The 26,758-nt window shown below is 48.2% G+C and overlaps 1 protein-coding gene across 4 annotated transcripts in view; it reads left to right on the top strand.

Moving 5' to 3' along the window:
• Positions 1-26,758, top strand: part of PFKFB1 (6-phosphofructo-2-kinase/fructose-2,6-biphosphatase 1) — a 52,911-nt gene that overhangs the window by 8,355 nt on the left and 17,798 nt on the right. Inside the window, exons 2-8 of one of the 4 annotated variants that reach the window (XM_044305272.1) lie at positions 4,373-4,533; positions 16,217-16,342; positions 17,486-17,582; positions 21,074-21,140; positions 22,475-22,549; positions 25,340-25,396; positions 25,524-25,645. In XM_044305272.1, the coding sequence (XP_044161207.1) occupies positions 16,249-16,342; positions 17,486-17,582; positions 21,074-21,140; positions 22,475-22,549; positions 25,340-25,396; positions 25,524-25,645 (512 nt within the window). In that variant the 5' untranslated portion in view covers positions 4,373-4,533; positions 16,217-16,248. Of the gene's footprint in view, positions 1-4,372; positions 4,534-8,188; positions 8,426-16,216; positions 16,343-17,485; positions 17,583-21,073; positions 21,141-22,474; positions 22,550-25,339; positions 25,397-25,523; positions 25,646-26,758 lie in introns of those variants that run through there. The other 3 variants (XM_044305268.1, XM_044305270.1, XM_044305271.1) reach the window with 3 other exon arrangements.

The raw sequence follows: 26,758 nt of genomic DNA, 5'->3' as shown, positions 1-26,758 counted from the left end.
AGAGGAAAAAAAATTATTGGGAAATTTAACCTAATTTGGGCCACATCTGTGTGTGCGGCACAGATCTTGTGCCCTGTTTACCACCCTCATCTTCTTGACCCTGTGATGGGTCAAGAGGTTGTGAAACGTCAATTATTTGTTCAGGAGGTGGATGAGGATGAGACACAGTTGTCAATCACTGAGGTTGTGGTTAGGTCAAGTCAGGAGGATGGGGATGAGGACGTGGAAGAGGAGGTGGTGGTGGATGATGAGGTCACTGACCCAACTTGGGAAGGTGAAAAGCCGAGCGAGGACAGCAGTACAGACGAGGAGGGATCTGCATACCGCAACAAGCTGTAAGAGGCAATGGTGTGGCAAAAGAGAGAATTCGGCCCACACCAAACAGGCCCGCAACCGTTACACGGAGCACCCACATGCATAAATCTGCCTTGCCAAGGGGTAGGTGTTCCGCAGTATGGCGCTTTTTTATGCGGAAAGTGCAGACTACAAAAGAGTGGTAGTTTGCAACCTGTGCCATACCAAAATGAGCCAGGGCGCGAACACCAGCAACCTCACGACCACCACCAGCATGATCCGCCACATGGCATCCAAGCACCCTAATCAGTGGGCCGAACGCCTGGGTCCACAATCTGAGTCTGCGGGCCACCCCACTGCCTCCTCTTCCCCCTGTGTTAAGCACTGCTGGCCAATCCCTGTCGAAGGCGCAGGGCCGGATGCCCCTTGCCCTGCATTTGGGCCTTCGCATTCACCATCATCAACTACATCCACTTCCCTGCCCCAGCGCAGCGCCCTATTGTCTTTACCCCAGGCATTTGAACGCCAGCGGAAATACCCACCCACTGTCCAAGCCACTAAATGCGCAACTTTCAAAATGACTGGCCTTTGAAATGTTGCCATATAGACTTGTGGAGACTGAGGCCTTCCGCAGCCTGGTGTCGGCCGTCTCTCGGTATGCAGTCCCCAGCCGCCACTATTTTTCCCGTGCCCTGACCAACGCAGTTACTGGGAAGGTCCACTTGACCATGGACAAGTGCTGGTGGCCAGGGACGCTACATTTCCCTGACCGCACACTGGGTGAATGTTGTGGAGGCCGGGAGTGAGTTGTACCCTGGGATGGCACAGGTGCTACCCACGCCCAGGATTGCGGGCCCTACGTCCATCAGGGTCTCCGCCAGCAGCTATGTTACTGGCTCCTCCTCCTCGAGGACAAACAGCACACCGCCGCAGAGCTGTGGCAGGGTATAAGAGACCAGACCGAGCTGTGGCTCTCGCCACTCAACCTACAACCAGGCATGGTTGTGTCGGACAATGGCCGTAACTTTGGTGGCGGCTTTGGAGCTCAGCAACCTGATGCCCGTGCCATGCCTAGCCCACGTATTAAACTTGGTGGTTCAGCGGTTTATTAAAACATACCCAAATTTGCCAGAGCTTCTAGTGAAGGCGTGCTGCGTGTGTGCACATTTCCGCAAGTCGTCTATGGCTTCAGCCGCTCTGTAAACGCTGCAGCAGCGCTTGGGGCTTCCAGCTCACCAACTGTTGTGCGACGTGAGCACGCGCTGGAACTCTACGTTCTACATGTTGGCCAGGCTTTGTGAGCAGCAGAGGGCAGTTGTGGAATACCAGCTGCAACATGGTCGTCGCCTTTCGAGTCAACTTCCACTATTCACAAGCGAGGAGTGGGCATCGATAGCAGAAGAAACTTTGATGAATCCACAGAGATGGTGAGCAGCGATAACGCTATAATCGGCGTAAGCATCCCACTGCTGTGTCTACTCAATTGCTGCTTACAATTATGGACGACGCTCTGAATGTGGCAGACGTGGAAATGGGGGAGGACATTACACAGGGTGATAGCCAGACCACCTGCATTTCATCTTCTCAGCACGAATTGGACCATGAGGAGGAGGAGCTGGAGAGAGTTGCCTCTGCTAGAGAGGGTACTACCTACGGAATTTTAATTCCATCGGTTCGACATGGATGGGCCCAAGGGGATGAGGAGATGGAGAGTCATCCTGATGTCGACATAGATGTCTTACTCTGGCACACATGGCTGACTTCATGTTAAGCTGCCTTTCCCGCGACCCTCGCGTTATACGCGTTTTAGATAACATGGATTACTGGGTGTTCACCCTTCTCGACCCATCTTCGCCCCCGCTACAAAGGGAACTTCTCATCTCTCATTCCTGTGCTGAAGAGGACGAGCAAAATGGTGCAATACCACAAGGTACTTGTGGAAAACTTGCTCCAAACATTTCCATCTGACAACTCTGGCGGCAGATTCCGTATTTCCATAGGCAAACTAGGAAGGCAGACAACAGGAACACACTCCAGTTCCAACAAAGGCAGCAACACTCTCCAAGGCCTAGGTCACTTTCATGACACCCCGCCAGCAACCGCACTCTGAAGAGCGGCCTACTGTCCCAAGGAGGGAGACGTTTTGGAAGATAGTGAAGAAATACGTAGCAGACCGTGTCAGCGTCCTAAATAATGCCTTAGAACTAGTGGGTGTCCAAGTTGGACATGTGCCACAAACTTGCGCTCTAAGCCTTGGAGGTGCTGGTCTGCCCTGCCACCAGCGTATTGTCTGAACGGGTATTTAGTGCTGCTGGTGGCATCATAACAGATAAGCGCATCCGACTGTCAACTGGCGATGCTGACAGATTGACTCAGATAAAAATAAAACAAGGCTTGGATTGCCCCTGACTTCTCCACTCCACCAGAGGAGAGCTGAGCTGATGAGGAACATAAAGGCACTTTAAATGTATGCTTTTATAGTGTACTCAATCCACAAGAGTCAGATGCTCACTTTTCACCGCAAAAAAAGGGTATATGTTTGAATCTTGTTTTCTCATCCTCCTCTTCTATACAGTATATATGCCCTCACCTCCTATGTTTTATACGGTCTGCTCACCTGAAGGCCCTTACCTGTAATGTTTTATACGGTCTGCTCACCTGAAGGCCCTATACGGTCTGCTCACCTGAAGGCCCTTACCTGTAATGTTTTATACGGTCTGCTCACCTGAAGGCCCTATACGGTCTGCTCACCTGAAGGCCACATTTTTTTTATAGGGTCCCCAGCATGCCATCAAGGATAATTTTTCAAGGGTGTGTATGATGCCCTCCTTTATGTGTAAGGGTGTTTTGGAGCGCCGGTTCCTTGTAATATTTGGCAGCCCTTTCACTTAGTGCATAGGCTTTATGAGTGTAGGAGTCCCACTACCTGAACAATCGTAGCACAATGTGAATGAGGTCCTCCATTATGTGATATGCAGGTTGTATCGGAGTGCCTCTTCCTTGTAATTTTTGGCAGCACTTACACTGTATATACAAGTAAATATATAGGAAAGATTTTTTACTATCCGAGCAGGGGGTGCCTGGTGGTCTCCCATTGACTTCCATTATACTTGAATATCGCTAGGTGTTCGGGCCGAGTACCCAAACACCCGAACACTTTGGTGCTCGCTCATCACTATTTATAACCTGACATGACTGGTTGGGGCAGAAACGTATTACATTACACTGCAGGATATGACAACAGACAACGTGCTGACGGTGCGAATGTAAATTCCTGCAGGTCAGAGGCCACACAACCACTTACAAACACCTCCAGCAATGTCTTCTCCTGTCCAGCAGGGTCTGGGAATGAAGCGCGTCTTCTCCTTGTGTTGTCTTTTTTATTGCAATTGGCACGGGGGAGCAAACGATCAGACCTGTTGAAATTTAGCTTCCTCTCGATAAATGTGGATTTGACCATGTTTAAAATTTTAGGTAATTTGCGGGGGAAGGGGTGTCCTCTGTCCAGGATCCTCTTCATAGTGTCTCACTCTGGAGGTCCAGTCCTAAATTTCATTCATTTGAATGAGTACTGCGTAATTCTTCTTTTCTCCTGCCATGTTTGCCCACAGATTACAGTTGATTACAGGGAGTTCGTTGTTGATCTGCATATTATGAACAAGTCTAATAACTAGCCAAAGCAGAGAAGCCTTTTAATTAAATGGGTTGTGCAAATAAAATAAAAAATTTAACAGATCTCGGAAAGTGGTTACTTGGTCCCCGCCTCTGGTTTCTAGCTCCACAGCTGCTTTCACCGGTCCCAGTTCTCTCTAGCATCAACATGGTTTTTGGACGGGTGTCCTGGGACCACTGCAGCCAAAAGCTGGCTGCAGCGGTGACCTGTGCCCAGGCGGCACATGACCCATTAGTGACACGTCACCGTTGCGGCCATTCTTGGTCACGTGACACCTGTCAACAGGATGTTGATTCTAGAGAGACCTGCGATGGAGCCGGTGTTCCGGAATTTTTTGCTACCCACGTCGCTTTCGGTAGTGACATGGGCGGTGTCTCTCACCTCGGCTTCTCATTGGCTCTGCAGGGGGTTTGTCGGCGCAGAGGATTCACCCATAGCGTGAAGGCCCGGAGGGTAGCAGAAAATTCCGGCCCACTGTGCATGCGCGAAGAAGACCCACAGAAGGTAGCAGAAAATTCCGGGTAACAGAAAATTCCGGAACACCGGAACCCAGCAGTGAGGACCAGGTAAGGGCCACTGTCAGATCGGATAAAAAAATAAAAAAAAAGTTTAAAGTTGCAGAACCCCCTTTTAAAGGTCTTGTCCAGCTAATTAACATTGGCTACTGTAAAAAAATAAATACATTTAAAGTGATATTCACCTTACTGATTTCCCCCATTTCGACACTTCCCGGTCCCCCACTGGTCTTTACTTCTCAGCGCACTGGAAATGACTGCTGGCAGAAGCAGTTGTAGTGTCCCACTAGGTAAATGTGGGCACTATATACAAGGGTCAATTGGGCCACGTTGTTCTCCACCTCCTGTGGAACAGTGGCATTGTATTTTACATTACATTTTAATGCATATTGCTATGTTTCATGTGTATTTTCCCTGTGTATCAGGCCTGTTAGGGTGTAGTTCCTCCTCCTAGACAGTAGAGGGAGCTAGGGAACCCCTAATATATATAGTCAGGTCCTGTTCAGGGAAAAGTAGTGTAGAGTCAGAAGTGAGTGTGGACTTTAGCTAGGCAGCAGCTGAAGTGAGCTTCTGACATGCAGCTAGACAGCCCAGGCTTCCAGTTGCCACCAGGAGAAGAGGCTACCTCCTGAGAAACCTGCAGTTCCCTCAAAGCAAAGTGCAGAGCAGAAGTGTTTCCAGCTGAACCAGAGAGCTGAAGGGCAGAAGGATCTACTTAAAGGGGTTGTCCGGGTTCAGAGCTGAACCCGGACATACCCTTATTTTCACCCCAGCAGCCCTCCTGAGCCTGGCATCGGAGCATCTCATGCTCCGATGCGCTCCAGTGCCCTGCGCTAGATCGCGCAGGGCACAGGCTCTTGTGTTTTCAATAACACACTGCCGGGCGGTAACTTCCGCCCAGCAGTGTGTTCGGTGACGTCACCGGCTCTGAGGGGCGGGCTTTAGCTCTGCCCTAGCCGTTTTACTGGCTAGGGCAGAGCCAAATCCCGCCCATCAGTGCCGGTGACGTCACCGGGCTGCCTGTCAGCCCCATAGAGAGCCCGGTATGTCACCGGAACTCAGAAAAATGCCTTTGCCCTGCGCGATTTAGCGCAGGGCAAAGGAGAGCATCGGAGCATGAACTGCTCCAATGCTCATGTCAGGGGGGCTGCCGGGGTGAAAATGGAGGGATGTCCAGGTTCAGCTCTGAACCTGGACAACCCCTTTAATGCAAGGATATATATATATACCTGAAGAAGTTTTTGGTGAACAAGGATAAAGCCAGCATTAGGGCATACGGGCCTTGGGATTAAAACAGACAGGATTCTGAGGAAAAGTGCAGCCTGATCTGTAAGTGTTTTGACCCTCTGAGTATCTTGCAAGAACATTGTGCCTGCCATTTGTAAAAGCCTGCTTATTATTGCTACTGCCATGTGGAACTGAACCTAGACTGTAAATAGACTGTTTCCAGTAAAAGGAAGTTTTGGTTTACCACAACATCGTGTTCCTCAATTATTCCTATCATCAATCGGTGTGCCACCGTTACCGGCACTGGCATCACAAATCTTAAAGGGACCTTGCCCCCTGCACATTAAACATCTGCAACATCCAGGGCACCTCACCTACCATCAGGCCTGGTCCCTATACACAGAGTGCCCCAGAGGTCCCCTGTGCCAGCCTCTCCATCACTGCTGTACACCTGCCCAGGGTCTTTCAAGAAACTGTGAGTAACCCAGAGCAACCCTCGTTTGCCTAAGTAACCGTGACCTCACCATCGCAATACCCTCCAGGGCTGTGTACTGCAGTGACCCGCCTTAGTTAGTGATTGGTTGAGCGGTCCATTCGTCAGGGATCGGTAAGGTGTACCGTTATAATGGACACGTAAGGTAGATAACCTTCTATCTGTCATGGCTTCCTCTGGACTCTTCTCGGCCAGATCTTGGTTCTCCCGGGCCCATCACTAAATGTTCTCTCTGTTTTCGGTGACTCTCATGAGTCCAGTGAAACATTTATCCTGTACTTGGGTCCAGACTGGATTTTTAACACTTGTTTTACTGGAAATGTTGGAACATCCAGTCCATGCAGTACATTACCAGTCAGACGTCGGGGTGTGACCAGGCTTAACCACATCTTGGCAGTCCGCATCCTGTACTAAACATAGTTGCTGTACAGATGTAGCAGAGCTGAATTTTTTTTTTCCCTTTTATGGTGTCTTCCTGCTTGTAGTGAAATTGTTACCTTTACCTGCAGGAGACTTACTAGAAGTGCTCCATGGTATGGAGACTTATTGGTAATGTCCCATGGGAAAAGAATATGCAAAGGGGTACCTCCCCAAGAAAGCGAACCATCTCTCTAGCCCCACCTATTGGAAGTGGCTCACTCAGTCAAGATCTGACTTTCCAACAATCCTTGGGAAAATAGCCGAGCCGAATATATATCCGTAGACGGTGCTTGCCCCTCATCAGTACGGAGTAGGATGCTGGGGGTGATGCCTTGGAAACGACTTTAGGAACGGTGCTGACTCTCCCTAAAGAGACCAGTCCTGTATGGACTCTTACTGGCAATGCTCCATGGGAAACTAAACTGCTGTCTACGAATGGATATCTGGCTTGGCTATAATTCAGTGTCCAATCCCAAGACTGGTTGAAAAGTCAGATCTTGACCCATAGGGAGCCACTTCCCATAGGTGGCGCTGGTGAGACGCTTGTCTTTCTTGGAAGATGCCTCTTTGCATGCATCATGGAGCACAAAGTGTTGATTTGTGGGCAGTCCCTCTTCCTGGCTCTGTGATGTCACGTTCATGGACCTGGGCTGCAATACCGATCACGACCAATATACATCGCATGGCGGTGTGCTTGGTATAGTATGAAATGGCTGCAGCTTTCATCCAAGTGCTGCAGCCTCGGGAGCCCCGCCGATCTGATATTGATGACCTTACTTGAGGATAAGCAATCAGTATTTGAGTCCTGGAAAACCCCTTGAAGTCAGTGTGCCACTCTTTGGCCCCATGGCAAAATCTGCGCCGATTGCCCCCCCAACAATCGTATGCATTATAACTCCAGTGTCCTCCCATGTAAGATGTCCTCTTCACCCCCTATAGCAGGCATGGCCAACCTGCGGCTGTTGTAAAGCTACAATTCTCTGCTGGGAATGATGGGAGTTGTAGTTTTTGCAACAGCTGGAGAGCCTCAAGTTGGCCATTCCTGCCCTATAGTAAGCCCTAGCTCAGTCATCCATAGACTTCAATTGGCACCCTGCAGTGCTTTGTTTTCCTGCACCATGCCGTGAACCATTCTCCTGTATGGGGGCAATGTGTTTCTGCCATACATGGAAGAGGCATTAGTAGCTTCATTTTTAGCTTTTTTTGCATATATTGTGCAGAGATTAATGGGTGCATGGCATAATCTCTTAAGGTGACCCAGATTAGGTCTGCCAGCCCAGTAATGACACATCTACAGCCTGTCGGACACGGCGGAGATTAACCCCTTCTGGTCTAAGGTTTGCACATAATACATTGCTGCCATTGTTCAGACATGGTCATTGCCTGAAGAGCTTGCAATCCATTGCTCGGTGGCCGGTGAGGCTTTATCCGGCTCTGTGTGTGTGCACATGCTTGTATTTGCTGGCTTCCTCTGGGCTGGAGCTGGGGCCCTCCCATTCTGGCTGGGATTCTAGCTCAGGAGGAGGGGAGGGGGTAGGAGTGACTCTTCTGTCTACACAGCTGGTTCTCTCCTCATACAGATAAGGTCCACGAGGTGAACCACACACAGGGCACGACTGAATCAGGTGCCAGCCAACAGGTCATCGCTGACCATGCATACCCAGGACACAGACCCAGATTCTGCAAAGGCGCTGAAGACCCAGAAGCAGCAGATGGCTGACATGCTGAGGGAACTGAAGCAGACCAGGCTCCAGAAAATATGGATCCCTCACCAGTGTGAGCGGCTGCAGAAGAGGAGAGGATGTGAGTGCACCGACCCATGGCTTATAGAGGAGCATAGGGACCTAAGGAGGAGGGGGTGGTGGGGACACCAAGGTCTACTGCTCAAGTAGTAAACAGATTCCTTATCTTGAGTGTGCAACCAGGGCAGGATTTGCAAGATGAGGAGATAGGAGGGACTTATGGTGGCCACTCAGGTTGGGTAGAAGTAGGCTGACGGCTAAATAAACGATCATCTTGGGGGGGGGGGGTTAGCTATACATATTTGACTCCGGTCGTTCAGGCCGATCATACGTGTTCAATGACATCAGATGAACAGTCCTTGTCGTTGAAATCGTCCGGTTCGAGCGACTTTAGTCTAACGTGTCTTGTCCCTCTTCTGGAACGATGGTCCCAAATTCTGACCTTGGTCCTTCTTTGCTCTAGGAACCATCTTGTATCTTGTCCAGTTCCTTAATTTATATTGGATGTATATCCAGATGATATTTATTTTGAGAAAAAAACATTTTTTGTGCTTTTATTTTATTACGTCCAGGTTGCCGATTGTTTATTTGTCTACGTCCTATGTTGCAACAGCTATAAAGTGGGGGCTTGTTGGGGAACGTGACCTATATGGTGGCTGCTGATATGCCCGCTACTTGAGGGCAAATGTTAAAAGGCTTTTCCTAGATTTTAGTGTGTGTTTGTTTTTTAATTTTATCAGTATCCGATCAGCGGTGGTTAGACACCAGGGACCCCCGTCGATCAGTCGCTCCACCTCCCTCTCATAGCTTTGCCTAGGCTAGTGATGTCTTCGGTGGCACGGCCTAGTTGCAGCTCAGCCCTGTTGAAATGAATGAGGCTGAGTCGCAATACCAAGCACAGCCACTGTACACTGTATGGCGCTGTGCTTAGTGAGCAGGGAGAAGGCCGTGGTGCTACTATGAGGTCCAGAACCTTCTCAAACAGCTAATAGGTGGGGGTCCCAGGTGTCGGAATATAAAAGTCTCAGAAAACCTCTTTAAGTAACCCCTTCAATAACTGAGCGTTCATCCTACGGCTATTCCTTCTGTCTCTCCCATTCACGTGCATGCTCGCTTCAACCGAGCATGCATGTGTTTTCAATGGCTAGACTCCTCTCTTGCCGAAATAAAGGATTCAACTTTCCTGATCCTTCCTTCCCCTCGTCGAAGGACTAGTACTAAGTCGTTGGGTCCCCATAAACGAGGCAACTTCTGCAGTTACATGCATTAAATGCACGTGGTCTACATTCCTGCCGATCCTGTTAGTTTTTACTGCCCAGAAGCTAATCCATTTACCATACGTGACCAAGTGAAGGTTACATATGGTGGATCAGCATCTGGGCAGGAACGTAGACTTTCTAAGATGTAGGTACCTGGAGACGTTGCCTCCTTAATGGGGACCCAACATCTTGGTATGAGCCCCTATTTTCATTTAATATCCTCTCTCTCTCAATCGTCATTTTGTTGACTTTCCATAATGTGCAAATACGTTTTTCCCGGGTGTTTTCTATGTCGTTTGACCTTTATGGTCTACCACTATGGCCCCCTGCCCATGGCCGCCTCTAGTCTATAAAAGCTATTTCTGAAGGCAGGACTGTAGTGAGCATGCCTCCGCTCAATCAGGGGACAGGGCATCTTTGTCCAAATTTTCTTTTTTGCATGATTATATCACAGTGACGAGCTTGAGACTGTAAAAGGTCCTAATGTCATTGAAGAAATGCTTCTTGGTAGGGGTCGCCCCTCCAGTCATACCCCCTCCTAAACTGGAAATCGTGACCGGTGTCAGATTCTGAGATGTTCTGGCTTATACTTGAGACCTGCATAAATATTTATGGTAAAGCCGAAAATAAAATATGCCACCATAAATTCCTCTAATCCAGCATCCAGTAATCCAGAACCTCTGATAATCCTGCACAGAAATGCAAAATCATTACATTTTTTTTATTTTTTTTTAAAGGGCAGGAGACGGGTGGCTGCACACAGTGCGGATTTACGTGCATGAAATCGGCACCAAAAAAGCCCATCAATCCGCTCTATTCATAGCTTTTTTTTTTTTTTTTTAAATGTTTTTGTGGTTTTTGGTGCAGATTTAAATAAATTTGAACTGTATTGTGTGAAGTGGGAGAAGACTTTATCGATCAGTTTAGTCTCTTACTGCTGATCTTGGGTTATGACTACATCTAAATTAACGGAGCGGTCCCAAGATTTAAAGGTATTGTTTATCCATGTGTTTGGAGGTCTACCTCCTTTTAAATATTCGTAGTGTAGTATGGCTATCTTCACACTTCCACCTCCTATGTCGGGTAAAATAGTGAGGCGTGCAGCACTGTTATTCTCATCGTAATGCCGGGCGCTGCAGCGGAGCCCATTGTAAGAGAATGGCGTCCATCGGGCACCAGGGTTACCAGTAGTTTGACGGATACGGTAAAACATGGTGGCTCCTGTTGTAAACATAACGTTAGTGTGAACTCGACCTAAACACAACTAGATTGGTGATGGTCCCAGATATAGGACCATCACCAATCACGAGAATGGGCGCCCTGCAGCCCCCAGAAATTAATGGAGCCACCGGTCAAGCATGCACTTGGCCGCTCCATTCAATTCTATGGGAGTTCTAGAGATGGCCGAGTAGAGCCTACTGCTGGGACCCCCACCGATCTAATCCAGGGGGGATAACTTAATGTAACTGGAATACCCCTTTAAGGCGTGTTGAAAGCTAAGGAAGTTGGGAATTAACCAGATTGCCCGGGGCGGTGCATTCCAGAGAATTGGTGCAGCGCGAGAAAAGTCTTGAAGACGGGAGTGCGAGGTCCGGATTATGGAGGGTGTTAGATCAGACAGCGCGGTTGCCTTCACATTCGTGTGGGTTTGTGCTGAGCGCGGACACTTTCTGGTCGTATCTGCTGATCTCCACAGTACATTTCACAAGCCCATGTAAACACACACAGGAACATTTCCTTCCCTCTTGGCCAAACATATTTTTGGGCCCGGGGGGAGGGGGGTCTCTGGCGTTTCTCTTAGCTCTGTCTGAGGTCACAATATGTCCATACACAATCCTGCATGACGACCATACAATATAAATGTACCGTAAATAATTTCTGCGTGCCCTTCTGCACTCTGTCCATGGTGCTGGCACGGTGGGATCCTGAATCGGACCGTCCCTGTAATAGAACATCCATAGCAGGTGCAGATATGGGAGGCGCAGATGCAGCGGTCGCATCCAGGTCCCAATATGTAAGGGGCCCAAAAGTCTCTCCCACACATGGTAGGTGGGCCCTGCTATAGATTTTGTACGAGGGCCCAGGAGCTTCAGATTCCCTCTGATCACTAAGTGAAGCCCCTCAGACTGTTAATGCTCAGCGCGTACTTGGCTCATTCAGTTGACTTAGGATTCCGTTATCCCTCCCGTTCATATGCATGCTCGGCTGGGCTGAGCATGCATATGTAGTGAATCGGATAGGGGAGAAAGCCGCTGCCAGACCCTTCATCCCTGCTAACAAAAGGATCAGGTCTTATGGCGGCGCCCCTCTCCCACCACTGCTCCGTTCCTCTCAGTGGGCACAGCCGCCAATTTGGTCACACACTCCAAGGCTCTGGGTCTCCTGTGGACTGGACACGCCGGCGAGACTGGCCACCATAGTAGTGCTGAACTCCTTTTCCACGTGGGTTGCTTTATGCCAGCTGTGCCTCCCACTGACTGTTGGCCATGCTCACTCTCTGTGGCTCTTAAAGGGTATTCCCATCTCAGACATTGATGGCATATAACTAGATATCGAGCGGGTCCAAGAGGTGGCATTGATGGCATATAGCTAGGATACACCACCAAAGTATGGGTATAAACCTTTAATGTTTACCAGCCTATGACCTGCCACTCTGGGGTATTTAAGGTGCCTGAGCATTAGGTTCTAGTATGCTAGATTCCTGCAAAGGTATGCCATTAGCTTGTTTGTTCCATGTAACAAATTGTACCTACCTTCTGAATTTGACCTGTCCATGCCTGACCTGATTTCTGCAGGAAGGACTGTATGAAGACGTGGTGAAAAAAGTGGGTTAAAGCTTCTTGCCTTCCTTGTGTTGTGCTGAGGGCGCAACGCCTAAAACAGCATGTAGAATATGGTTGTTCAGGAATGCAGCAGAAAGACGGAAAAGAGATTTAAAGTGGTGCAAACCAGGTAAGTGAACAATGAATTTTACTTTCAAACAGCTTGTCAAAGCAATGCGTTTCGGGGCTGTACCAGCCCCTTCATCAGGCGATACAACATATGTGTTATAACGTTGTACTGCCTAATGAAGAGGCCGGTACGGCCTGAAACCCGTTGCTCAATCTGTTTGAAAATTCATTGTTTGAAGAACAACTATGACTTGCCTGGTTTGCGCCGCTGTGGGCTCCCCAGGATACAGCGAAGTCATGAACGAGGAAAGCAACTCTAACACCAGCTTTTGCCAAAACAAAATTTTACTAAAATGTGGTAATGAACACACAATAAATTTACATACACCCAGCCCGAAGGCTGAGACCCTTGTGCTGCACGGCACCCTCCGATGGGTGCAGGAGGAAAATGCTGTAATTTACCTACTGGCGGGCACAACTAATCTGCCACACCTTACCTGTTATTACCCTAAAAGACCAAGAATATGGGTGTGCGGTACGGGCTATCCTGCGGTGCAGCACAACGGCTTTCAATCTTGCACAGATCTACAGTATTCCCCCTCCCATAACTGGTCCTGTAGCACGTGCCTGAGTATTCCTTCTGAGCAAAACGCCAGCCTGGCTTGAGTTTGTGTGAATTTTATCAGCTCTCCAATGCGACATGTCACTTTAAAGGGACACTGACAGGCCCAATAAGCATAATTATCTATATATATATGACTGCACATGTCTTCTAATGTGTATTAAAAACATAAGTATAACCCCTGTCCACCTTATAAATACAGCAAACTCAGGTTTTATAACCTTATGTAATCGCTCTTCTTTTTGCCCAAGGGGCGGCGTTTCAGCTTCACTTGCGCCCAGCCAGCCGCGCCCAGCCAGGTTATAAAACCTGAGTTTGCTGTATTTATAAGGTGGACAGGGGTTATACTTATATGTTTTTAATACACATTAGAAGACCTGTGCATGCATATATATAGATAATTATGCTTCTTGGGGCTGTCAGTGTCCCTTTAAGTTATGGTGTCCTGGCAATGAACAGTATTAACACTTGTGGCCTGACACAAGCAGAGACCCTAACGAACTACAGGTCTGGACTCAGTCTCTAGGCGCCAACACTGTAATGAGGTGCGTGCACGATCTTACCGACCCGGGTCTGCTTTGTATCCGCTGGTGACTCTGCACAGACCAAACGTCTCTCCAACAAGCATGCAGTACCACGGTGTATGTTTTCCTTGTTCCTCTGCTCTCATCAGCGTTCCTGGCCGCAATCCTCCTTCCTCTGGACAGGATCAGTGTCTTGGACACTATCCGCTTCACTCAGCTGCAGCTCAGGTATCTGAGGGTTGCTCTCACACCTGGATGCCGTCAGACTCTCTGCTCACACAGCTCCTTGGCTTCACCTCCCTCCAAGATGGCTGCTGCTCTCCTTCTCCATGCTCTGAAAAACCACACCTCTCATGAATATGGAAATATAGATGCATTCAGTCAGCTGTGCCTAGGAAACAGCGGCATCTTGTGGCCAAACAGCAGAATGTCAGTCCGGAACATTTATTTAATCCACACAAAGTGTTCAAACAATGAGAGCTGTTTCCCCATCTCACAACGCTCTCGTCCATTCTCTTCTGCTCTAACCTGATTTCTGCCTGGACCCCAGACTGTTTATTGGACCCCAGACTGTTTATTGGACCCCAGACTGTTTATTGGACCCCAGACTGTTTATTGGATCGCACAAACTTTGCTATCCTGATCACTGCCCTTGCACCAGTGACTCTTGTGCTCCGTTGGTCAGCAGTCACTTGAAAAGGGACTTCTCCAAGAGTTAGAGGCCTGGTGGTTCCCCATACCAAATATATTCAAGTGACGCAGAACATCCACATCCGCTTCGTTATGAGATCCAACATGTCCAATCCTTATCTCCCCCCAGCCAAGCATCAACCATATGTGAGTTGGGAGGCCCCCATGCACATTATATGATCGGCCAAACCTGCCAAAATCATCGGGTCCAGCCGATACACATCTAATATGGTATGGCCAGCGTAAGTTGTTAGATCTTCTGCTTTCTAAGAAACAAACTCCTTCATCAGGATTTGTGCCAGGGATAGGGCAGAGTGTAAACTTTCTCCTGGTATCTGATGAGGCTGGTACCAAGAATACGTCAATGGCGACCAGCTGTGTACTGCGGCGTCGGGAGTCCGTCACTAGGGCGTAGCTAGGAAAGGGGGCTATGGAACCGGGCATAGGTGCCAAGCGACTTAACCATAAGTTCAGCGCACCAGACAAAGACTAAGGGGAAGGGGGGTCATTTATCGTGTTGGGAAAGTTATATAAAATTGCAAAAAGGTGCAATTGTTTTGTGGAAAAAAATGTCTTCCCCCGAAATTTGCAATTTTTTTTTATGCCGAAATTCTTATAAATTGCAACCAAAAGCCGAGCGTTAAGCAGTAAATACAAAAAATGGGTAGATTACTGCAACAATAGGTGAAACTGTCAAGTTTATCTAAAACTATCCCTTTAAGATTCCGTGATCTAAAGGTGTAGACAGTGCTGTAGTCCATATGGCCTGCGCACGCTGCTTCCTCCATGCAATTAGAATACTAAAAAAGCTCCAACACCTGGCATGTCTGCGTTGGGCACACCGCCCGGTTGGAGATGGCAGTGTGTTCTCAAATGCTGCTCCCTAGACCGCCACATGGCGCAGAATACATGGTCACTGCGTTCATTAAATAATAAAATGTTAGCCTAGCGCTGTAGTAACTGGGGGGGGGGGGGGTTTATACTGGTAAGAACCTTTCTCCCCTTTCCAGGGAACCCTAAACTCTTTAGGACTTGGTGTAGGGGATGTGCAAAGCTTTGAAGAGATTGTTAGATTTGCCAAAAACGGCTCCACTCTTATGCGTGGGTCGTGTCTGGTACTGCAACTCATTCCCAGGCAAAGGTAAAAAAAATATAAAAAAATATATATATTTTTTTTAATGGTGTGCATCTTTTTTAAAGAGTACTGTTCAGCAGGATCAACACTATCAAACCGGACATGCCACATGGTAGGGTTGATCCTGCTGGTACAAGTATAATTTATTATTTTATCTATAAATTATTATTTATTTATTTTTTTGCTGCAACCGATTTTTCACAGGTATTGGTTTAATTAGCAGGATCAAGCCTTGTGTGATTTTAATGGGGTTGATCCTGCGGACAGGTGCTCTTTAAAAACAGTTTCCTAGGATTTCAGTTTTGATCTTTTTGATAGGTCATCCATAATTGATTAGTTGGTGGGTATGACCCCCGGTGCCCCTCCCAATTAGCTGTTTGGAGGGGCCACAGCGCTGGGTGGAGTGCTGCAGCCTCCTCATACTATACCAAGCGCAGCGCCGTACATTGGCTAGTGGCTGTGCTTGGTATTGCAGCCCAGCTCCATTTACTCGAATGGCACTGAGCTGACACTAGGCCAAGCGACCTATGGCTGTGCCTAGGAAGAGGCCGCAGCGCGTACCCGAGCTCCGTGGCCCCTTCAGACAGCTGATGGTGGGAGTGCCCGGAGTCGCAGCCCCACTGTTGATGACTTATCTTTTTAGGGACCTTGGTTTAAGTTGTAGGGCGGAGGCTAAAATTTTAAAGGTGTTAAATATGAAAATTGTAACGCTCTGCCGCCATCTTTTGCAGCATCTATACCCCAGTTCACCAACTCCCCCACAATGATCATCATGGTTGGGCTCCCTGCCCGAGGAAAAACGTACATCTCCAAGAAACTCACTCGCTACCTCAACTGGATTGGAACCCCAACGAAAGGTAAAGGGCTTCATGCCCCCACCCCCCTTCCTGTCAAAGTGCAGCAGTAAAGGAGCACTCCACTCAAAACTGCTACATGGTTGTCATGCCCCGCCCCCTCCGGTTGTGCGTGTCCTTTTCGACTGGAGTGGGTGTATATGGTTTGAGAAAGCATTTTGCAGGGACCCTGAAACAAGCCGACCATGGAGGAAACGCTATTGCAGAGCAAAACATAATTAAAGGGGATGTCTCGTGAGGACCGCTCCAGTGGGCGTGCCCTTTTAGGGACCTCCTTAGCCAAAATGGAGAGCTAGTCTGTGAGAGTGGCTCCCGTTCTGGAAGACTTGGTCCTAGAGCAAAATCAGCGGGGTGCCCGGAGCGGGACCTGAGACAATCAATTGATTGCCCCTAGTGGATTTATCTTATATATATTTTTTTTTTTATTTTTTTCCCCCTGAGACAACCCCTTTTTAAAGGAATATTCCAGTGGGATTAATTATCCCCTAGCTACTGGATAGACTGGGACGCCCACCGATCGTAAGAAGGGGGTTCCTCTGTGGGACTGATGAAGATACCCGGCTATCTCCAGGAGTCCTATAGAGATGAATGGAGCGGCAGTGGGCGTGATCGACCATCACTCCGTTCTTACTGGGGATACAGGAGCCCTGTCCTTGCGATCAGTGGGCGGCCCCCTCGCCCTGACCAGACCAATCTTGAGTGATCCCTAATCCTGTGGAGGCCCCACATTTTTAGCTAAGATGAAGCATAAAACAGTTCAAGAAGATCTTAGAGCATCTTTTCTTAAAACCGTGTTATCCCTCTGCTATTCCTCCTAGAAATTTGACTAATTTGACATCAGTAGGAATAACAGAGGAACAGTACAAGAGCAGGTACTCCAGGGTTGTTTTAGTATGAAAATATAATGTCGGGAGCGAAGATATGCCCAAAACCGCATTGAGTAGAACCTGAATTTCTGAGTTTTGCGGAACTGGCCGGACGTTGGGCCAGGCTGTCTACTCCCTTCAGGGCGACCAATGGTCTCATTTTGCCTTTCAGCTCATTGGACTTTGTTCAGCGAGTCTTTTTTTGTATGTGCTGTGTGAAGATATGGTGACCTTGTCCCTTCCTCGTGGTCTCCATGCTGACTGTCTCCCTCTCTCTTAGTATTTAATGTGGGACAGTATCGCCGCGAAGCCGTGCAGACTTACAAGAACTACGAATTCTTCCGCTCGGACAATCAGGAAGCCATGAGGATACGAAAGTGAGTCGCAGGGATGTGAGGTTTCTGTGCCTTTTTTTTATTTTTTATTGCTGTATTTGCAGATCGCAACGGGAGCCGTTAATTCCCTACGGTTTGTGAGACTAAATGGGCTTGATCGCATTCAGTGACTAGACCTGGGGCCAAAGGCAAAAACTACACGATGTCATCAGAAGCGACAAAATAGAGTCTATTAAAGGGGTTGTCTGGTTGCTTTCACATCTTAAAGGCTCCCCATGGTGTCAAATAAGGAGTCAAATCTCACGTTACCCATCCCCCGCCCCTCCTATTCCGACTGGTCTTTGACCCTCTGGACAATGCTTCCAGGACACGCCCGCCGAGCCAGTTAGACCTAATGTACAAGGGGCGGGGATAGCGGTGAGATTCACAGGGGTCCGTCCGCGGGGACCCCAATTATCGCAAGGACAGGTGACCCTGGGCACCCCGCCACATTCATAGTCTAGCTGTGCTCGGTTATCTCCGGCAGCCCCATACACATGCTTCGGGCCCCATTCACACAACCGTATTTTTGGTCCGCATCCGATCTGCATTTTTATTTATTTTTTTCCGGATAGGATGCAGACCCATTTATCTCAATGGGTCCGCAAAAAAATGTGTATCCGTTCCGTAGCCCCGCAAAATAGATAGAACATGTCCTATTCTTGTCTGTTTTTTTGCAGACATTGTTACAATGGATCCACAGGGGGAAAAAAAACAAAAAACGGATGCGACACAGACCTCATCTGTATTTGTTGGGGATCCATGTTTTGCGGACTGCAAAATGCATACGGTCATGTGAATGCACCTTTAGGGCCTATGCACACGACTGTGTGGTGGCCGTATTGCTGCCCACAAACAGCAGGTCCGCAATATACATCACGGATGCAGACCCATTCACTTTAATGGGTGCGCAATCCAGAAGCTGCGGAATCGGAGCATGGAAGGTCCCTCTCCGTGCCTCCGCACCGCAAAAAAATAGAACTTGTTCTAATATTTTTTTTATTAATTTTTTTTTTGCGGACGGATCAAAGACCCATTCAAGATGAATGAGTCTTGATCGGTCTGCGGCAACCGCAAGGATGTTGCCAGTGCTTGGGGGGCCACAAATCGCGGACGCAGTGCACGGAACAGCCAAGCAGTGGCCGTGTGCATGAGGCCTTAACCTGAGCTCCACTCGGTCCCCTGTTCTTGTAATCCCAGCTGTCGGACCCCCACCGACCTCCATTATCCCTCAACCTAACCAGAATTAACTTTTGTAATTGGCTTCTGTTTCTCCCATTGATCTATCCCAGGATGAGCGTCAGAGACCTCGCTTGTCCTTGTCCCCCTCCCCCCAGCTATGATGCTTCATCTGGAATACTGATCTGTTCCCTTGAGCCCCCTCAGGCTCCAGGTCCATCAGCGGCTGCTGTACTCCAAAAACTAATTCTTCAAGAAGCATCAGAGAACTGTATTGGGGAGACTTCAGAGCAGAATTGTGAGTTCAGCTCTGGCCTCTAATACGGGCTAGAACCCGGGATCAGTGCGAGATATTGCTCAGCTTTGTTTGTCTATGTAAAATAGTGTTCAAAGGTGGACGCCTGACCTTCTGCACAATTTGGTTAAACTTCACACGGCCCTTGTGCTGTACATCAAGCAAATAATCTCAGCTGCCTGATCCCCCCCCCCTCCCTCCAATGTACATGGGCGAGCGCACAGTGGACACATGGTCAACCTGAGGGGAAGGGCCAGAATTCTGGGACGTTACATGAGCCGGGCCATGGATGGTGTACTGAGCGGGTCCATGGTGCAATCTGGGGAGTGTTGTCCACGGGGGAATTAAGAAGTAAGGACACGCCCCCAAACTGGAACGTCACCATGACAAGTGGTACATACTGAAGCACTGTGAAAGGTACTAAGGCCTCATTCACACGTCAGTGGTCCATGTGTCCGTTTATTGCTCTGTGTGTCCACCGTATTCCATGGACACGGCTAGGCTACCTCCTACCAGTGGTCCATGAAAACCCACGGACCAGACATGGATGCATTCATGTGATGTTCACAGACCCGTAAAGGATCCGTAATCTGTGACAAAATGGGGTGTGCTTCGGTGGTGTCGCCACAGCCCCACGGTCCCTGGAAAACCACTAATGCGTGGATGTCAGTTGATACGTGAGCGATCCATGGAGAGCAACAACGTATATTTACGCAGCGTTGATCCAAAAAAAAAAAAACAATCCCCCACCACCAGGGGGAGCATAGGAGCTCATATGGCGTTCAATGTAAGCTCCCTCTAGCGGCGTGTATAGGCAACTAACTGTGCAGGAGATTTGGAGCAGAAAAAAGAAAATGAAGCTGCAACCACAATAAAGATTTGTCCACTTTAACACTTTAGGGTACTTTCACACTTTCCTTTTTCTTTTCCGGCATAGAGTTCCGTCCTAGGGGCTCTATAGCGGAAAAGAACTGATCAGGCATATCCCCATGCATTCTGAATGGAGAGTAATCCGTTCAGGATGTCATTTTGACTGATCAGGCAAAAGATAAAACCGCAGCATGCTGGCGGTTTTATCTCCGGCGAAAAAAAACAGAAGACTTGCCTGAATGCCGGATCCAGCATTCTTTTTCCATAGGGATGTATTAGTGCCGGATCCGTCCTTCCGGTCTGCGCATGTGCAGACCCAAAAAAAAGGTGAAAAAAATAAATCCCGGATCTGTTTTTCTGGATGACACTGGAAATATGGATCCGGTATTTCAATGCATTTTCTGACCTGGCATTTTTCAGACTGATCAGGATTCTGATCAGTCTTACAAATGCCATCAGTTGGCACACGTTTTGCTGGATCCGGCAGGCAGTTCCGGTGACGAACTGCTTGCCGGATCACTCTGCCGCAAGTGTGAAAGTAGCCTTATCATTCTGAAGCGTCCATTGACTTCCATTTACTTTGGATCAATGTTGGCACCAGGGACGTTGAGTACTGTACGACCCAATAACCCGAATTCCCCTTAAGGCCCCTTGCAGACGAGCGTTCCTCCCGCAGCGCGTCCGCGTCGCAGCACCCGGCCTGACCTCCCAGCGCTGCCGGGGGGTCACATAGCATTATATTGATTTATGATGCTATGTAACCCTTACAGTTCTGGAATGTATTGGATAACACTGGCTGCATTAGCATCATAAATCTATATAATGCTATGTGACCCCCGGCAGCGCTGGGAGGTCAGGCCAGGAGCTGCGTTGCGGACTCGCTGCAGGAGGAACGCTCGTCTGCAAGGGGCCTTAATATATGGCAACGGTCCAGAAATCCACCATATATAACTTAGTAGGACTTCTCATAGGACCTCGCAGAGAAGCGTCCTCCATCTACTTCCAACTGCAAATGAAACCCAACAAGACGGCCTTGAACGCCGCGCTCGCTGGGTGCTCTATTTGGCCTAACCAGTGTCCGTAATAATAATCTTTATATAGCGCCAACCTATTCTGCAGCGCTTTACATAATGTCCGTGATCTTTTGCAGGCAGTGTGCACTCCATGCCCTGAGGGACGTCCATACTTATCTGACGAGGGAGGAAGGACAAGTTGCGGTAAGTAAATATTTGACATGTCCTGCAGCTTTGTGATCGTGACACCATATACATGGCCATATGCATTAAAGGGCATCTGTCAGCAGTTTTGTACCTATGACACTGGCTGACCTGTTACATGTGCACTTGGCAGCTGAAGGCATCTGTGTTGGTCCCATGTTCATATGTGCCCACATTGCTGAGAAAAATAATGGTTTAATGTATGCAAATGAGCTTCTAGGAGCAACGGGGGCGTTACCATTACTCCTAGAGGCTCTGTTCTCTCTGCAACTGCTGCTCCCTTTTAATTGACAGGGCCAGGCAGCGTAAATGTCATCATGCATGTCTCTGTCAATCCAAGTGGAGAAGGGCACAGCAGTTGCAGAGAGCAGAGCCTCTAGGTGTAATGGTAACGCCCCCGTTGCTCCTAGAGGCTCATTTGCATATATTAAAACACAATTTTTCGCATGCAATGTGGGCACATATGAACATGGGACCAACACGGCTGTCTTCAGCTGCCAAGCGCACACGTAACAGGTCAGCCAGTTTCATAGGTACAAAACTGCTGACAGATGCCCTTTAAAAAAAACTTGTTTGGCTGATCACTATCTCTCCCGACCCCCTCCATGCTCACGTTTGGCTCGGCCAAGCATGCATGTATCCTGTATGTGGAGGAAGTTGCTGCCAGTCACCGGTCTGCGACTTACCTCCCAAAGGGACTGGGAAGTGGAAATCGGATCGCTCTCCCCTGACGTCTGCTTCTGGGAAGAGTCAGGAGTCCACCGTACACATTATAGATGGTCGGCTGCTGAAATCGGTGGGGTCAGCCAGCCAGCGACTGTGTATGACCAGGATCCTTTGATGGTGGAGGGGTCTGACAGTGGCTTATTCCCCTCATTCACATAAAACGCTCTATGGGTACATTTGCGGTGTGAATCCATTGACTTCGATGGGCCCATGGTCCTCATGTTGCAGTGAAGAATCTTTTGCGGCACGGATGTAAAAGCACAAAGAACAGCACCACCCCAGTTTATGGGTTTCGTGTGATGTAGCAGCTCGGTTCCATTTGGAGTCGATAGGGCAGAGCTGCAATACCGCACACAACCTGTGGACAGGAGTGGTGCTGTTTTTGGAAGGAAACAGCCATGGTCTTGTACTCCTGGACAGTTCCTGTGAATGCGCTGTTCAATCAATAATGCACGTTCTGTGAGAAGCCATGGTGTAGATTGTCTGCCATCCTCACCTGGTGCCCCCCCTGCTTCATCTCCTGTAGGACCAGCCTTAGACCTTCAGATTTTAGGCCTGAAGTAATGGACATTGCTGAATCTGTGATGTATTGAATTGTGTCTTTTCAGGTCTTCGATGCCACCAACACCACCAGAGAGAGGAGGTCTATGATCCTGCAGTTTGCTAAGGAACGGGGTTTTAAGGTACGGTCTACGAGGAGCGCGGATGTTCTGGTGTCTTCTCCCGTGACTTTCATGGTTATATAATGCCTGGTTTTAGGTGGAGTTGGGAATTAAATGGGGTCTTCTGTACCATTTTTTTTTTTTTTTTTTTTTTAGTAGCATGGTTTTTATTAGCATGGTAGGCTTCATAGAGAATTAAAGGGGTATTCTGGTTGTTACATCGTATTCCGTAGGTTTGGGGATAACTATTAGATCGATGGTGGGGGGCCTTACTGCTGGGACTCCCACGAATCACTCGCTGTAACCCTTTGGAACCCCCTGAAATGAATGAAGCGGCAGGGCAAGCGCGCGAATTCCTATAGAGATGAATGAAGGGGCAGGGGGCATGCACAGCCTGCTGCTCTATTCATTTTGAGGGCTTCGAGGTTGCTTATGAGTGCCCCCCCCCCCCCCCCCTGCTGTAGTAGTTACCTCTTATCCTGTGTAACAGTTGGAATACCCCTTTTAAGGGGATGTGCATGGAGGGGTACTTATACTGGAGACCTGGTGGTAGCTAGTACTGACCATCAAACTAGGCATTTGTGGCATGTTGCTAGGATATGCCATCAGTGTGGGGGTCTGACAGCTGGGACCCCCACAGATCACCAGATTTTTTTGAATGGGAGGCTGTGACGGATAAAACAGGCCATCCCCATGACACTGTCAGCCGGACCCGCTGATCTCGGCAGGTCCAGCCGACCATCTCATTTGCATGGTGGTGTCCCGACTGTCCGCCCTGGTGGAGGATTTCAGGGAAAAGGGTCAAGCATGGTAGATTTTAGCTTTGGGGATGTCTGACAGCGGCCTATTCCCCTCTCTTCTCTCTCCATTGAACAACAGGTGCACACTCGGCTGAGCATGCATGTGTGCTCGGGGGGAACAGCTCACCGCTGAATGAGCCTATGGCGATCTAGCCAGTTTCATCCCCCCTCCCCCTTAATGATGTGTGTACATGTCAGTACACATGACATACAGTACAACCAGGCAGAACCCTACTCTGGGCGCCTCCGGTTCAAGACAAACATTGAGTGAAAGATCATCTCCCGTATATAGGTCTATCAGCCTGCAGGATTTACTCCAATATTCATGCTGATTTATTCCATTTTTGACTGGGGAATAGCTGAGGATGTGGCTTAGCTGTGATTTGTATTGGGGGAGAGGCTCCTGCTGCAGCCAGTTGTCTTACAGACACTATTTTATGTACAACAGACGGGCACCACCCAAAACGCTGCCTTTTTGTAGCGCCAAGTCTAAGCGCTGCACGGGTCCTTGACTCTCACATGATTGCAGAGCTCCAGCTGTAAAGTCTGGAACAGCAGAAGCACCTGTCTGGGCTGTTTAACACCTTACATGCCACAGTCACTATTGATTGTGGCATCTAAGTGGTTACAGAGGGATCAGTTTCTTTTTCTCCTTTATTCTTTTTCTCCCTTTTTTTTTTTTTTTCTTCTTTTTTCTTGTTATTTCTTCTCGCTTTCTCTTTCTCGCTTTCTAAAGGTAGGCAGACAATGTCATAGAGCAGCAGGAAATGCTAGCAGAATGCTTGGGTGTATAGGGAGAGGCATTACCAGTAGACAGAGGGAGGTGCTCATGCCGCTCTACAGAGCACTAGCGAGACCTCATTTGGAGTATTGTGCTCAGTACTGGAGACCTTATCTCCAGAAGGATATTGATACTTTGGAGAGAGTACAGAGAAGAGCTACTAAACTGGTACATGGATTGCAGGATAAAACTTACCAGGAAAGATGAAAGGACCTTAACATGTAGAGCTTGGAAGAAAGAAGAGACCGAGGGGATATGATAGAAACTGCTAAATACATAAACGGAATCAACAAGGTAAAAGAGGAGAGAATATTTAAAAGAAGAAAAACTGCTACAAGAGGACATAGTTTTAAATTAGAGGGGCAAAGGTTTAAAATTAATATCAGGAAGTATTACTTTACTGAGAGAGTAGTAGATGCATGGAATAGCCTTCCTGCAGAAGTGGTAGCTGCAAATACAGTGAAGGAGTTCAAGCATGGATGGGATAGGCATAAGGCCATCCTTCATATAAGATAGGGCCAAGGGCTATCCATAGGATTTAGTATATGGGGCAGACTAGATGGGCCAAATGGTTCTTATCTGCCGACACATTCTGTTTTCTCTTTCTCGCTTTCTCTTTCTCGCTTTCTCTTTCTCGCTTTCTCTTTCTCGCTTTCTCTTTCTCGCTTTCTCTTTCTCGCTTTCTCTTTCTCGCTTTCTCTTTCTCGCTTTCTCTTTCTCGCTTTCTCTTTCTCGCTTTCTCTTTCTCGCTTTCTCTTTCTCGCTTTCTCTCTCGCTTTCTCTTTCTCGCTTTCTCTTTCATCATAAGGTGCCGATGTCTGTGCATGGCAGGCTGGAACCTCTCTTGCGCAGCCTGCTGGCGGATGTCAGTATAGCACTGACAGAATAATGCATTGCATAAGCAATTGCAGTGTATTATTGAAGCAATCACCTATTAAAGTCCCCTTGTGAGCCTAGTAAATAGTTAAAGCTTACACTCCCAGCATGCGCTCTTTGCTCTTCTTGTAACTCCCACCGAAATGAAAGGAGGATTCTGGGAGTTGTAGTGCCGGAGGTTGTTGATCTCTGCTTCAGAGGGTTGGATGAGGCTTTACAGTAAGGCCACCCATAGGTGGCACTAGGGAGACGGAAGGTAACTGCCGATTGATTGCTATGGGCCAGAGCAAATGTATATGTTCCTTTGGCCAGTGCTTGACATTAATTAACTCTTTCTCTGTCTTCACTAATTAGGTTTTCTTCATTGAATCCATCTGTGATGACCCGGACATCATTGCTGAAAATATCACTGTAAGATCCCGTGGGATACAGTCAGAACCGATCCATTAGCTTACTTTACATTTCAAATTTATTTTTATTTTTTTACTTTTGTATTTATTTATTTATTTATTAATTATTTGATTTTTCTATTCCCTAGCAAGTGAAGTTATCGAGTCCGGATTACAAGGACTGCGATCGGGAAAAGGTGGTGGAAGATTTCCTCAAGCGAATTGAATGTTATCAGATGACTTATGAGCCGCTGCATGATGACCGGGATGGGTAAATAGTTAGATTTGTCCAATTTTACAATTGGGGAAAGGGTTGTGGTTTTGCTGTAGAACGGCGGATTCAGATGATGGTTTATGGGGAGCTCCCGACACTTGGGGAGCTCCGCTGCTTTTGTTCTCCTAGGACAGGGGTCAGCAACCTTCGGCACTTGAGTTGTTGCCAAACTACAATTCCCAGCATGCTCTATTTATTTCTATATGAGCAGAGCAAGTATTCTTGCTGGGAGTTGTAGTTTTACAATAGCTGGAGTGCCAAAAGTGCCTGTCACCAGCTTTCTCCTCTCTCCCGTTGACAACACATGTATGGCGGAGTTATCTGTTGGGGTCCTTTCACACGTTCGCAACTGTTTTGCGGACTGCACGTGGCCGGCACTATAATAGAAATGCCTTTTCTTGTCCGTGTCTGTGGACAAAAATAGGAACTGTTCTATTTTATTTGCGGGGCCGCAGAACGGAAGTGCGGATGCGGACGGCACACTGTGGGCTGTCAACGTCTTTTGCGGCCCTATTGAAATTGATTGGGTCCGCACCTGCTCTGCAAAATTGCGGAACGGATGCGGACCCATTTTGTAGACGTGTGAATGGACCCTAAGGCCCCTTTCACACGAGCGAGTATTTCGCGCGGGTGCAATGCGTAATGCGAACGCATTGCGCCCCCCACACGGAATCCGGACCCATTAATTTTAAATGGGGCTTTGTACATGTGCGCTGGTTTTCACACATCACTTGTGCGTTGCGTGAAAATCGCAGCATGTTCTATATTCAGCGATCTTTTTATTTTTTTTGATTATTTTTTTTCCACGCAATGCTGGAATGGAGCTGCGCGAAAATCGCATCCGCAAGCAAGTGTGGGTGCGATGAGTTTTTTTTTTCACGGATGGTTGCTAAGAGATTTGTAAACATTCAGTTTTTTATCGCGCGCGTGCAAAACCATTAAATCGCATTGCACCCGCGCGAAAAAAACTGAACGCGATCGCAGACAATACTGAATGACTTTGTTTGCGAAATCGCGCATTTTTCACTGACTGCCTTCGCAACGCATCCGGACCTAATCCGCACACTGTCGTCTGCAAGGGGCCCAAGTGTGACCGTTGCCCTGAATGAA

Source organism: Bufo gargarizans, chromosome 9 (genome assembly GCF_014858855.1).
Source record: "Bufo gargarizans isolate SCDJY-AF-19 chromosome 9, ASM1485885v1, whole genome shotgun sequence".
Classification (NCBI taxonomy): domain Eukaryota; kingdom Metazoa; phylum Chordata; class Amphibia; order Anura; family Bufonidae; genus Bufo; species Bufo gargarizans.
The sequence above is the reverse complement of the archived record's forward strand: the minus strand, read 5'-3'. Positions and strand labels throughout refer to the sequence as shown.